Source organism: Physeter macrocephalus, chromosome 8 (assembly GCF_002837175.3).
Source record: "Physeter macrocephalus isolate SW-GA chromosome 8, ASM283717v5, whole genome shotgun sequence".
NCBI lineage: Eukaryota > Metazoa > Chordata > Mammalia > Artiodactyla > Physeteridae > Physeter > Physeter macrocephalus.
Window position 1 is genome coordinate 4,303,683 of NC_041221.1, and position 14,332 is coordinate 4,318,014.

General features: G+C 43.5%; 1 protein-coding gene and 1 long non-coding RNA gene across 2 annotated transcripts in view; one reads left to right on the top strand and one right to left on the bottom strand.

Moving 5' to 3' along the window:
* The window catches only part of LOC114486675 (uncharacterized), a 34,657-nt gene extending 25,314 nt beyond the window's left edge, over window positions 1-9,343 (bottom strand). Inside the window, exons 1-2 of the long non-coding RNA XR_008618001.1 lie at window positions 9,212-9,343; window positions 7,581-7,625 (exon numbers count right to left, since the gene is read on the bottom strand). This is a non-coding gene — a long non-coding RNA (uncharacterized lncRNA). The remainder of the gene's footprint in view (window positions 1-7,580; window positions 7,626-9,211) is intronic.
* Window positions 9,344-9,448: 105 nt separating this feature from the next.
* Window positions 9,449-14,332, top strand: part of IFNAR1 (interferon alpha and beta receptor subunit 1) — a 29,200-nt gene continuing 24,316 nt past the window's right edge. Inside the window, exon 1 of the mRNA XM_007115927.4 lies at window positions 9,449-9,647. Within this exon, the coding sequence (XP_007115989.1) occupies window positions 9,575-9,647 (73 nt within the window). The 5' untranslated portion in view covers window positions 9,449-9,574. The remainder of the gene's footprint in view (window positions 9,648-14,332) is intronic.

The following is a 14,332-nucleotide window of genomic DNA, read 5'->3' on the forward strand; positions in this document are numbered from 1 at the left end:
GTGTTCCTCAGTTCTCTATCATTCTCATTCCATACACTTTCCCTCTTAGGGACCTCATATGCATGCATGGATTCATTTAATAAAATATAAAGCTGATGACTACCAAACCTATTTTTCCAACTCAGACCTCTACATGCAACACTTACCTGCTAAAGCAGGTAATGTGTCTCAACATAAACTCATTGTCTTTTCCACCCTACTCTTCATTCCTCTTCTATTTCCTGTCTTGGTAATGGGCTCACCGTCAAGTCATTCTTCAAAGTGGAAACCTAGGAGTTATCCTTGTTGAAAGAAATAATCAATAAACAATCTATAACTTGAATAGAAAATAATTTTATTTGAGCCAAACTGAGGACTATAGCCTGGGAGACACAGATTCAAGAAGCACTTGAATTGTGTTCTGCTGGACTACAAAAAAGGGGAGGCTTATAAAAGCAAAATTATATAAGTTTGTCAAGAATTATAATTGGAACTGGCAAGAAGTAAGGGTGCTTGTGAAGCAAGGATTGGTTGGGGTCTGAAATGGTTGCATAGTTACAAGGGGAGACCTCAAGACCAGAAGGTTGCAGCTGGCAGCCGCTAACAGATATTGTTTTGAGAATGGCTGTTGCTGTCCTTGAGTCTGATACAGTTCAGAAAATTCAGGTTCTCAGTAATGCAGGAACATGTCTGAAGCCACATCCACAATGGCCACCCAGTTCCATTTTGAATGGTTGAACTACAGCTACTCCATTTTGAGTTTTAAATGCATTCTTTTCTTTAATGGTTAAAGCAGATGTACAATGCATGTTTAATAAGCCACAAAACAGGCTGTTCTAGTTAGCATAAAGTTAAGCCAGAATGACTTCCCCATATCTCAACATGTGAAAATTTCTTCCATCATCCTCAACTACAACCTCTTCCACAACTAATTAGCAAAAGATAGACGCTACTCCCTAGTATTCACTAGCTCCTTACCTTATCCATGACTCCAGTCCTACCTTAAAGGCTATCCCTTTTATCCTGGCCTAACCACAACTCTATTTTAAGAAATCTTTCAGTCTCCCACTGTTCTCTCTAACTCACTCTTCACACTGCTGCCAGAGTGTTTCTACTGGAAAATTGGATCAAGTTATTTCTCCTTTTAAAGAAATCCATTTAGATATTCTCCACAGTCTTCAATTTCAAAATTAAACCTCTCAACTTAAAAAGGGTTTAAAAAAAGAAAAGAAAGAAAGAAAGAAAGAAAGAAAGAAAGAAAGAAAGAAAAAGAAGAGCTGCAAGTTCAGATACATGTGAGATTTTGGTGGTGAGAAATTAAAGTCTGATCTGTGGTTGCTTGAATTTTCCAAGAAAGTAGGAGTTGAGTGGGACATCTGTTGAAAATGAGAAGTGGTGGGGCAGAGATTTGCAGTGAGTGCAGAAGGTTTTAACTGTCAGCCCAGTTGAGGTTAGACAAGAAAGTTTTGATTTTGGGGTCACATGATCCTTCAGAATAGCAGACCTAAATCTTCCCCCTGAGCCTTTCTGAAATAGAAAATACAATAACCACAATGGCCAGGGGAAAAATTAGCCAATATTTATTGAACACCTTGTGCCAGATTCTGGTGTTGGGGTTCAGGGATGGTCACCCCAAAATATGCTGATGCCATGTTGATTATTTTGAATTGAAGTTGTTTGAGAAGCAGTGGATGCAAGAAGAAAATTGACCCTCCTCTGTCCCCCTGAAAGCAGGAAATAAATCTTCCATGTGAAAGGTGCACTCCCTTGCATCTGGAAGTAGGACACCCTTATCACAAGAGACAGGGAATTCAGGCCCAAGAAGCCTATAAAAACCAACTTTGTTACTTCTTTAATTTACTACCCCAAACCCAAACTCTGTTTAATATTTATTTATTTATTTGGCTGTGCCAGGTCTTAGTTGCAGCATGCAGGCTCTTAGGTGCAGCATGCAGGATCTAATTCCCTGACCAGGGATCGAACCCAGGACCCCTGTATTGGGAGCACAGAGTCTTAACCACTGGACTACTAGGGCAGTCCCCCAAACTTTGTTTAGATTCTTCACTAATTAAGCACCCAAAACTAAGTTTCTTTGTCCTGACAATTCCTCACAAATTTATTATTTCTTTATCAAAAAAGTATAAAAGCTGTCTGCTTTGGCCACTTCTTAGGGCCCATTTCTATGAGAACTCCATATATACAAGTTAAAATTTGTTTCTTTCCTCCTGTTAATCTCTCTAGTGTCAATATTATTATTAGTCCAGCTGCAAGAACTCAAGAAGGGAGGGGAGGGGGAAATTCCCTCCTCCCTGACAGTTGGTAAGCCAGCCAGGAGACTGGCCAGACCCTTGCCACCCCAAGGCTGCTACAGCTGAGATCCTGAGATACCTGACAAAGGCCAGCAGAAGCTAAGATTTCTTATCACTGTCAGCCTCCCAGATCTCTGCCTGCAGGGTCTGGTTGAAGAGAAAGTGGTGGGAGTCCCTTTTCTCTCTCTCTCTATTTAGATTAGCAGGAGATTAGTTTTGGAGCTAGTTCCTTGTGACACAGAGCCTCCGGCATTTGGTAAATGAGTACTCTTGCTTTTTATTGATTCTGTCCTCCCAGATGGTCACTGTTTTTCTTTGTCTCTATCTGTTGTGTCATTTGTCAGAAGGAGGAAGAACTGTAGGGCAGAACACATGTGTAGGCCCCATAAGCCTGCTGTTCAAGCAATAGTAGAAGTCTTCCCCCCCAGATTAATTGGTCTAAAGTCAAATTATACACTCAGAAGAATGGGGAACATCCAAAAGCCTTTGTTGAACGTTTTATACAAACTTTTCAAAGACACACCGCACTGAACCCAGAAGCCCCAAGAACACAGGAATCTCTTCATATCTGCTTTAGTGGGAAATTTTCTCCCTGTTATTAAAAACAGATTCAAAATAGTGTGGTCAGTTGGTCTGGGCAACCACTAAGCTAATAATGGAAGCTGTAGCTCAATTCTTTGAAAATAGTTTGCAGGAATGTCAGGGGGGGAAAACAGTTAAAAGCAAGAGTTCTTGCTTTGCAACTGGAATCTTTAGAAAAACAAAAGCATGATTCTAAGAGCAACTCCACACCCACTCAGAGCTCTTCCTACTTGCCTCCAGACAATTGCAGATACTGTAAGAAATCCAGACATTGGAAGAAAAACTGTCCTGCACTTAAGAGAACAGGTTGTTTAAGAAACAACCTCTCTAGGTCCCATTATTCCCAGGTTCATGTTTCTCCTTCTGACAATTCCCCCTCAAATGACAGTGTCAGCGGACCCTCAGTTCAACCCCCAAAGCCTACCATTAAACTTAAAACAGAGGTTCCGAACTGGATTTCTTAATTGTCACTGGTGAGATTTTCACTACCATCTGCTCAAAGAATTTATCTCTACCTGTCACCTCTGAGTCTATTCAAGCAGCTGGAGTCTCTGGGCAGCCTACCTCATTGCCCATGTCTCAGCCCACCCTAATATCTTTAGGGCCTCTTAACACCTGTCATGCTTTCCTAGTTTCAAACTCCTCACCAGCAAGCCTTTTGCTACCTCCTTTGCAGCCTTAAAACTAGCTCTGGCTACACCTCCAGCTCTTGGCTTACCTCATTTTGACCAACCTTTTCATCCATACTGCCACGAAAATAATGGAATTGCTGCAGGCATTATAGGACAGTCTTTTGCCTCTCAGATGAGTCCTATAGCATATTTCTCATGCCAGTTAGACACTGTAGCATTAGGTAAGGCCCCACACTTACATGTGGTGGCCACAGCTGCCACCTTGATTGACAAAGCCAGTACTCTAACAATAGGGTCCCCCATGCAACTTTCTGTTCCCCATGCTGTGTCTGCTATCTTGCAAGTTCATAGGATGCAGCATCTCCCTACATGGGCAACAAACCACCTATGAGCAGGCTCGCATATTTATTTATTTGTTTGTTTATTATTTATTTATTTATTTATTTGCCACGCTGCACGGCATGCGAGATCTTAGTTCCCAGACCAGGGATTGAACTCACGCCCCCTGCAGTGGAAGCACGGAGTCCTAACCACTGGACCACCAGGGAAGTCCCCAGGCTCTTGTTTTCTTTTTAATAGATATTTTTTGGAGTACAATTACTTCACAATACTGTGTTCGTTTCTGTGGCACAATAAAGTGAGTCAGCCATACACATACACGTCCCCATATCCCCTCCCTCTTGAGCCTCCCTCCCATCCTCCCTATGCCACCCCTCTAGGTCATCGCAAAGCACCACCCAGGCTCTTTTAACTAACCCTTCCGTCATCTTCCATCGTTGTAATACTCTAAATCCAGCTACTTCATGCCCCCTCCCTGGTGATGGAGAGCCTGATTCCATTCCACATGATTGCCTTGAAACTACAAAAATGGTCTCAAAGACACAAGAAGATCTCTCAGACATCCCTTCAGACAACCAAGTCTAACTTCTATTTTGTGATGGCTCTTATAAATGAAATTTTGAGAGAAACATAATAACTAGTTATGCCATGGGTTCTCCACATGAAACACCTGAAGCATAATCTTTGCCCACTTTCAAACCAGCCCAAGCTGCTGAACTTATAGCTTTTACTAGAGTGTGTACATTAGAAAAAGGGAAAACCACCTCTCTTTTGGAGTCTGCCATGCTGTTGGCTCAATTTGGAAATCCCATGGATTCTTAACCTCTGCAGGGACTCCTATTGCTAATGGGCCTATAATTGCTGCCCTATTACAAGCTACCCACCTCCCTTCTAAAACTGCTATTGTTCACTGTTCAGCCCATACTGAGAAGACAGATTCTATATCTTTAGGGAACAATAGGGCTGGCAGAGCAAAACGGACCCCCTTATCCTTTCTCCAGCCAGTTTTTAAACCTGCCTTTATCCCTGACTGATATTATCAGGCAAATGTCCCACAATCTGAAAAAAAAAACAAAATCAAAATGGTACCAGACAATTATGAGATGAATTAGACATTGAGCCAAACGAACTTCCCGTAGCTCCTTTTCTTTTGACTTTTTGATTTTCACTTCTTTAATTAAAACAAAAGTTTTAGTGCCCCCATCTTGGTTTCTAAATACTATTTCCCACTAAAAGGAGCCTGGGCCCCTTGGAGAAATGGCTGATTTCAGGGCTGGGGCAGGAAAAGTATAAAATGAGCCTAGAACATTTTATGCCCAAAGGTAAAGAAGTGCTCAAAAGAAAAAAAAGATGGGATGTATCGAAAGAAACAGGAGCCAGCTTGAAATGGCTCCCCCTGGCCAAGACTGGGACAATTTGAGCACTAAAATAAAAAGGGTGAATAGCTGGAGTACAGGGGATTTTGGGAGCAGTAAAACTATTCTTTTTTTAAATAAATTTAATTATTTATTTATTTTTGGCCGCATTGGGTCTTCGTTGCTGCGCATGGGCTTTCTCTAGTTGCAGCAAGCAGGAGCTACTCTTCATTGTGGTGCACAGCCTTCTCATGGCTGTGGCTTCTCTTGTTGTGGAGCACGGGCTCTAGGTGTGCGGGCCTTAGTAGTTGTGGCACGTGGGGTGAGTAGTTGTGGCACATGGGCTTAGTTGCTCCGCAGCATGTGGGATCTTCCCAGACCAGGGCTCGAACCCGTGTCCCCTGCATTGGCAGGTGGATTCTTAACCACCCGAGCAGTAAAACTATTCTGTATGATACTGTAGTGGTAGATTAATGACATTAACCATTTGGCAAAACCCATAGAACTATACAACACAAAGAGAGAACCCTAATGTAAACTATGCACTTTAGTTAATAATAATGTATCAGTATAGAATCATTAATTGTAACAAGTGTACCATACCACTGCACGATATTAACAATAGGGGAAGGGGGGGATGGAAGGGAATATATGGGAACTGTCTATACTTTCTGCTCAATTTTTCTATAAATCTAAAACTGCTCTAAAAAGTGAAGTCTATTAATTTTAAAAGTTTTTAAATAAATAAGGATTGGGACTTCCCCGGTGGCTTAGTGGTTAAGAATCTGCCTGCCAATGCAGGGAACACGGGTTCCAGGAAGATCCCACATGCCTTGGAGCAACTAAGCCTGTGCGCCACAACTACTGAGCCTGTGCTCTAGACCCCTGATTCCAATCATGAAGAAACATCAGACAAGCCCAAATTGAAAAGCATTCTGTAAAATAATTAGCCTGTATAAAAAAATAAAAAAGAAGTCGGTGTTGTGAAAGACCAAGGCCTGGTAACTGCTCCAGATTAAAGAAAGCTAAAGAAGTTCAGGGAAAAAGAAGTTTGCATGCATACTTGTATGTGTAGACAGAGATGACAAATATGACAAAGTATCAACTTGGTGAATCTGGGCAAAGGGTATGCAGGAGTTCTCTTACTATTTTTGCAACTTTTCTGTAAGTTTGAAATTATTTCAGAATAAAAAGCTTAAAAGAACATGTTTTATGGAAAAACTGCAAGTGTAACTGATGCTGTATTTCAGCCTCTGCACACTGGTGCTGGATGAAATCTTGGAGACAGGGTTTTGGGTGAAGTAGAAAGAAATAGCTTTATTGCTTTACCTGGCAAAGGGGGCCACAGTGGGCTAAAGCCCTCAAGCCTGTGTGTCCCGCCCTGCAGGGAGTACTGAAGAGTCTTATAGTGTTCAAGGAGCAGGGTGTGATCAGCTTGTTGACATTTTTCTGATTGGTTGGTGGTGAGGTAATTGGGAGTCAGCATTATCAACCTTCTGGTTCCAACCGGTCTGGGGTGTATGTGGTTGTGGGCAGCATACAGTTAACTTCTTCCACCTGTCAGGGGTTTCAGTATCTGCAAAACAGCTCAAAGGATGTGGCTCAGAATATTATCTATAGCCCTTGAGAAGGAACTAAAGGTCCTTGACTCTGTTTAATGACTCAACTATTATTATTTTGCCTTGCTTGACTGTTTTCCTTTCTTTCTTTTTTTTTTTTTTTTTTTTTTTTTTTTGCGGTACGCGGGCCTCTCACTGTTGTGACCTCTCCCGTCGCGGAGCACAGGCTCCGGACGCGCAGGCTCAGCGGCCATGGCTCACGGGCCCAGCCGCTCCGCGGCACGTGGGATCCTCCCGGACCGGGGCACGAACCCGTGTCCCCTGCACTGGCAGGCGGACTCTCAACCACTGCGCCACCAGGGAAGCCCTGTTTTCCTTTCTTTCTGCATTTTCTCACTTCTCAGGTCAAATTTATTCTTTGACTAAAGTTTTTCTACTGACAAAAGGCAGGTGGGGGACATGGAGGGGTGGGAGCAGGGTCTATTCTGGGAAGGCCTGATAGGGTCCTGCTCAGTTACATAACCTCTGATGGATCATTCTGACTTGAATAAAGGGGGCGAGGGGGAAGTTCTAGGTTAAGGTTACAGAGCTAGCACCACACAGGAAATTAATTCATGTTTCATCCAGAGACAAACTATCACAGCAAACAAGTTGAAACTGAAGTGCACAAAGTACCACAGGGTGTCATGCCTGTGGTAATTTTTTAAAATTCAATCCAATTTTATTAAGATGCAATCCAATCTTTACAATTATTGTATTAAGATGGGAAAAACCATGAAAGTCTTCTGTGCCATTCAACTGGTTTTACAAAATATATTTACTGACCTTTTCTTTAATAAGTGTAAAACATTAGCATGTCATGTAGCAATACTGAAAAACAAAACAAAGCATTAAATCCATTAAAATTGCTTTTATTGTGAACAAATGAAAATCAAAAGAAGCTATACAGGTATTCACTATATATAATTCTTGCATTTTAAAATAGATTTGGGGGACTTCCCTAGTGGCGCAGTGGTTAAGAATCCACCTGCCAATGCAGGGGACACGGGTTCGAGCCCTGGTCCGTGAAGATCCCACATGCTGTGGAGCAACTAAGCCTGTGCTCCACAACTACTGAGCCTGTGCTCTAGAGCCCACAAGCCACAACTACTGAGCCCGCATGCCAAAACTACTGAAGCCCACATGGCTAGAGCCCGTGCTCCGCAACAAGAAAAGCCACCGCGATGAGAAGCCCGCGCACCCCAACGAAGAGTAGCCCCCGCTCGCCGCGACTAGAGAACGCCCGCGGGCAGCAACGAAACCCCAATGCAGTCAAAAATAAAAAAAATAAATTTTAATAAAATAAATTTGGAAATATTCCCATTTGAATGTTGATTTTTGTTGCTAAAAATGCTATGTGCATCTAAAAAACCTCGAGCTGCCCACCAAAGTGGAGGGAAATTTTTCAACATGTTTTAAAATACTTCGAATGAAATGTTTCAGTCCATGAAATACTTTGGGCCCATTGTTCTATTCCAACTATTTTGCAAGAACAACTTTTGGACTGCAGGAAATAAAAACTTTAATGAAAACCGTAAGTCGTTGTCAAGGCTTTTAATGAGAGTATGATTAATAAGTGCAATCAGGAACTTCCTTTTAGAGCTACGTATTCTCATCTGGTATTTTTCCATCTATGACCTCAATGGAAGCCAAACACTGACATACTCAGAACCAATCCTAAAATTTTATGAATCACAAAGTAATAATCCAAGGTTTTTAAAAATGAGGGCTAACAACTGGACAGATTTACTAAAAATCATTGTTCACTTGAAATGGGTGAATTTCATGGTATTCAAATTATACCTCAGTTGTTTATAAGGCAATATTCAAGCGCATAGTTCTTTACCAAAACTCCTTTTACTTTATAATTGAGCATTAAATTGTCTAGTTCTTATAATTAACAGCTACGCCTTTGACCACTTATTTCATCATTCGTCCTTTACATTTTCCCTTGTGTATTTGTATAATGTACATAATCTATTATTAACGTACTTAAATAACCATGGAATAATGGATTCAAATTATTTACTGATAAGGGCAGACGATCAAAAGAGCTTAGAGACCTCTATTCCGGACACCACCCACAAGGCCCGGACGCTGTCACGACCCTCTCCAAGGGACCCGTGCTGCCCCCGGCCAGGTCACTCGGAAAACTGGAGCTCAACGTGTCTAGGCTTAACTCTGGACACGCCTACCCCTCGCGGCCTGAGCGGCTCGGAAGCTTCCTCATTGCTTTCTCCCTTAATCCCCAAGCCTCCCCAAGACCGCTTTCCCAGGCTCCCTTGTCCACTACCCGGGCTGGCGAGGGCGAGGGACTAGAGCGCCCGACAGTGGCCTCCGGCTGCTATTAGCGAGAAGTGAGGGGGCGGGGAGGACGGCGGAGCGGACGCCAAGCCGCAAGGCTTGCGCAGACGCACCGGCAAAGTTCCGCGTTCCTGCCGCGGTCAAGGCCTCCGGTTAGACGCGGTCTTCCCGGAACCCGACGGTGCACCGCGAGCGTGCGGTCTCGGGCCCGAAGGAGGGGTCGGGGGGAGGGCAGCGGAGGCTGGGCTGCCCACCCGTGCCCCCACGCGCGTGCGCGGACGGTGGCATGCGCGCAGAAGGAACGGCGCGTGCGCGGGAGTCGGTGGGCAGAGGGGCGGGGCGACGCGGAAGTGGGCTCGGTGAGCTTGGGGCGCATCCCTGGCGACAGCCAGTGCGCCCAACCTTCCTTCGAGCCACCTCGCCCTACCTGCGGTGGCAGAAGATGTGACTGGAGGGCTGCCGGCAGCCCGCGGACGATGCTCGCGCTCCTGGGCGCGACGACCCTGATGCTGGTCGCTGGGGCGCCGTGGGTGTTGCCCGCAGCCTCAGGTGAGAGATGGGGGGGGGCGGTTCCTGGGGCGGGGAATGGGCGCGAGGCTGGACAGCGGCGGCGTGGGAAACCTTGGACCCGGGAAGGACAGAGGTCCTCTCTGGGAGACCTCTGGTTGTCCGTGGTCGCAGCGCTCACATTGAAACCGACTTGGGCTCGAAAATCAAACGAGTTAAAGTGATGTTCAAGATCTTTCCACACCGCTTGCTTGGGGGCGCCCTCCTCGCCATCCCTTCCGCCCTGTGCCTGTTCCCTGGGCTCCTACCCCGCGGGGCTGGGTGTGGGAGAGCTTTGGTGTCGAGTTTGTTTCCGTCCGAAAAATCCGGCAGCTTGACTGGACTTTTTAATAATAAGCAAGGCTTTAGCCACGAGCTATGTGCTGCTGTTTCTTCAATTTAGTAAACAGTTACTTGGTCCCATGTGGGAGGGGGATAAGGTTTGCAAGCATTTCTCTGCCCTCAGGATTCGTAAAATCTAATAAAAAAATAATAATAATAAAAGAAAAATACAAAAGGCAAAATACAAAGGCTGGGAGCCACCAAGCTAATTTGCTGCCTTTCTTAGCTGGGATGCATGGAGGAATGGCAGCTGTCATACGGTTGACTTTGTAGTGAGGAGGGGGACTCGATGGCCCCTTTCGTCTTTGTAGGCCCAAAGACAAACAGGGCCTAGCAGCTGAGAGCAGGAATCCAGGAGTTGGTGAGGCTGCCTAGTGGGCTTAAAACACCTGTTTGTTTAGAAAAGCATATCCTTATTTTCTGGGGTACATGGTATCCTATCTATCTTGTCCTAAAAAATAAAACAGCCAGTTAGTTATTTTACCAGCATAATGGGTTTCTTCCAGAATAGCAGAGGAATTGCAATTTGGGACAAGCAAGTTAGGTCAAAAACCTTAGGCAAGTCCAACAACAAAAAGAGAAGAAGGTTACTTTATAGAGAAAAAGGTGGAAGTTGGGTGGGGCTGTTTTGAGAGAAAGTCCATTGGAGGAAAGCAAGAGTTCAGGATGGTGCTGCTTTTCCCATTGGCTGGGCTTGTTGCTGGTAGAGGAGAGTTCTTCCTCTTGGGGTCTGGAATTGATGGTGAGTGAAAGTGCATGAAGGGTCCAGCTTCTGGCCTCCTGACTTCATTTTAAATGATGTTTCCTTTATTCTGTTTCACACCTATTTCTCAAACTCTTCCACATACATAGTATATAGTATATGGGTACTAGGGTCCTGGTGTAACCCCTGGTAATTTCTTTGGAGTCTTTTGTTCATGAAAATTTTGCCTTAAACTCATGTTTGCTTTCGTATAAAAAGACTTTCCCCAGAATTTTCATGTAAAATGAACATTCCAGGAGGGTGTTCATTAAGATCACAATTTTAATCTAGATTAGAGGAGAGCTAAAATAAACTTCATATACAACCAGCATTTATTGCCCTCTTAACTATGTACCAGGCACTACTCTTAGTGTTTTAAAGGTATGAACTCATTTAGCTTTCAGAACAAAGCTAGGCACTGTTATCCTCATTTTACGGAGGAGTGGACTGAGGCCATATAGCTAGCCAGTGCTTTAGGAGGAAATCACACCCTGAGAATCTGGCCTCAAAGCCCTGGGGCCTAAGGCTAGACTTTTTCTAAAGGTCACACAATTTAGTCCTTGATTATCCACCTATATGTTAAGGGTTTAGTTATCTTTCAATTAACTAATCTGCTTTTTTCTCAAAGGAATAGCAATGTTGAAAACTAAATGAAATGTTAATGCTAACTTGAGATCATAATGTTGCCCTGTGTTTCAAAATCATCAGACTGTTCACACTTTCAAACCTAGTAAATGCAACTCTGGGATCCTAGTCTAAGAAAACTATCCAAAATATGGGAGGAAATTTATATTTGTATAGATGTACGTGTCTGGATTTATGTCAGACTTAAAAATACAGTAAACCATGGGACTTCCCTGGTGGCGCAGTGGATAAGACTCCGCACTCCCAGTGCAGGGGGCCCGGGTTCGATCCCTGGTCAGGGAACTAGATCCCACATGCATGCTGCAACTAAGAGTTTGCATGCCACAACTAAGGATCCCACGTGCCGCAACTAAAGAGCCCATGAGCCACAACTAAGGAGCCCATCTGCTGCAACTAAAACCCAGCGCAACCAAATAAATAAATACTAAAAATGTATATATATAATAAACCATTTCTAGTCATCAAGATGAATGTGAAGGGTTGAAGCAACCAACTGTATAAATAGAAATATTGGATTATGTACCCTTTTATATATTTTACATGCTAAAGGTTGAAATAAACTGTTATCAAAGGGATATTGCTCATACTAATAGAACAAAATCTATGAACTCTAAAATCCTATTTAACAACTATTTCCAAGTCCCTGTCCATTTATCAGTCAATTATTTGTTTGTCTCCCAAATGCCAAGATGCCTCTAACTCCAGGGTCTCCTTCCCTTGGTAGCATAAGGATTTCATCTCTGAGGAAATACCTGGCTCTACCCCAGGTGTCAAATTGCTGCATCCTATCTCAGGACCCAGAATTACTCGAATTAGAATATTCTGGGCTGGAGGCTACAAATGCCATCAGACCTTTTGTTAACCCCATAAACCCAGTCACTGTCCTTTGGCTGCATAGAATCTTTAAAATTCCAACAACTGGGATGGGGATTAAGTTTAGAGTGGGATACGGGAGAGTAATTCTATTCGGTGATGAAGTCTCGGAGAATAGGAGTGTAAAATAGAAAATGTGGGTGGGGAGACTCAATGAGTACCTCCCCAAATTAAAAAGAAAAATCAGAAAATGTTTCCTCAGATGTCTCCCCTTTTGACTCCATACCATAATATTTCTAACTGGAAAGTAGAGGCAGCAATCCCAATTTTAAAAAAGTTCTATACAAGGACCTCTGTAGTAGAAAGTCTGTGAGGAGATAACATCCTTGTCCTGAAGCAGAAGTAAAGACTAGAAATATTGCAGGGAAAAGAGTAAACTTAAAAGCTGGTCTTTTAAAAATTGTAATTTATCATCGTGAAAGGTCAGCCCTTTGTGATATGGAAAAAGTTCCTGTGAACTCAGCATTAGTCTGAGGACTGAAAAATGCAGGTTAAGTATGTAGCTATATATACCTTGCCTTAAGGAATTTCCAGTCTGCTTGGAGGTTGTGTTTAACATAAAGAAGCAATTTTTTTAAAATAAATGTATTTATTTTATTTCTTTATTTTTGGCTGCGTTGGGTCTTCGTTGCTATGCGTGGGCTTTCTCTAGTTGCTGCAAGCAAGGGCTACTCTTCCTTGTGGTGCGCGGGCTTCTCCCTGCGGTGGCTTCCCCTGTTGTGGAGCACGGGCTCTAGGCGCGTGGGCTTCAGCACTCGTGGCTCGCGGGCTCTAGAGCGCAGACTCAGTAGTTGTGGTGCACGGGCTTAGTTGCTCCGCAGCATGTGGAATCTTCCCGGACCAGGGCTCAAACCCGTGTGCCCTGCATTGGCAGGCGGGTTCTTAACCACTGCGCCACCAGGGAAGTCCCAAAGAAGCAATTTTTTTAAAGACATCTTCAATCAGCAAGTTTTGAGAGCCTGTTAGATGTCGGGTACTGGGCTGAGTACATCTACTTTAGTGTGAAATTGAGTGGTGCAGATTCACGATGCAGCATGTAAAGAAAGAGCAAGGTTGGCATGAGATGCAGTATTTGAGGAAGGTTTTCTGTTAGGGGGCAAACTTGAGCTGGGTCTTGGAGGATTTGGGCGGTCAGAGAGGAAGAGAAACACTATTTGGAGGGGCCAAAAAGGAAAAATCAGAAGAGAGGGCATCCAACTGGTGGAAGATTTGTACTAGAAGTATAAGAAATAAAGGGGGAAAAAAAAAAAAGAAATGGCAAGGGGAGGTTATAAATTAGGAGTATGGGAGTAACTGATACAAACTACTATACATAAAATAAATAAGCAACAAGGGTTTACAGTATAACACAGGGAACTATATTCAGTATCTTGTGTAACCTAAAATGGAAAATAATCTGCAACATGTATATATAAAACTGAATCACTTTGCTGTACACATGAAACTAACACAGTATTGTAAATCAACCACACTTCAGTTTTTAAAAAAAGCATAAGAAATAAAATAGGTCTTTAGATGGAAGTCTTTAAAAATAAATAGAAGGGTTCAGACTTGATACATTCAGTGGTCAAGACCTTTTCAGGTTCCTGTAGGGCTTGGGTGATGTGATAAACTTTTATATCTCTATCGATTTTGTTATGTGAATGTTTGGTTCCTATGAATAGTTGTAAGCTCTGAAACCACATCTGTTCAGCTCTCTATCAGAGTATATCCCTCTCTGAACATAGTATGCAAAACCAAATTGAGGCTGTTAAACAGTCCAACCCTGTATCCTTTATGTCAGTATCACTTCTAAGACCAAAGAAAAATACTATTTTTATACAGAGACTTTTTTTTCCAATTAAAAAACAATGCTGGGCTTCCCTGGTGGCGCAGTGGTTGCGCGTCCGCCTGCCGATGCAGGGGAACCGGGTTCGCGCCCCGGTTTGGGAGGATCCCACATGCCGCGGAGCGGCTGGGCCCGTGAGCCATGGCCGCTGAGCCTGCGCGTCCGGAGCCTATGCACCGCAACGGGAGAGGCCACAACAGTGAGAGGCCCGCGTACCACAAAATAATAATAATAATAATAATAATAGGGGCTGCCCTG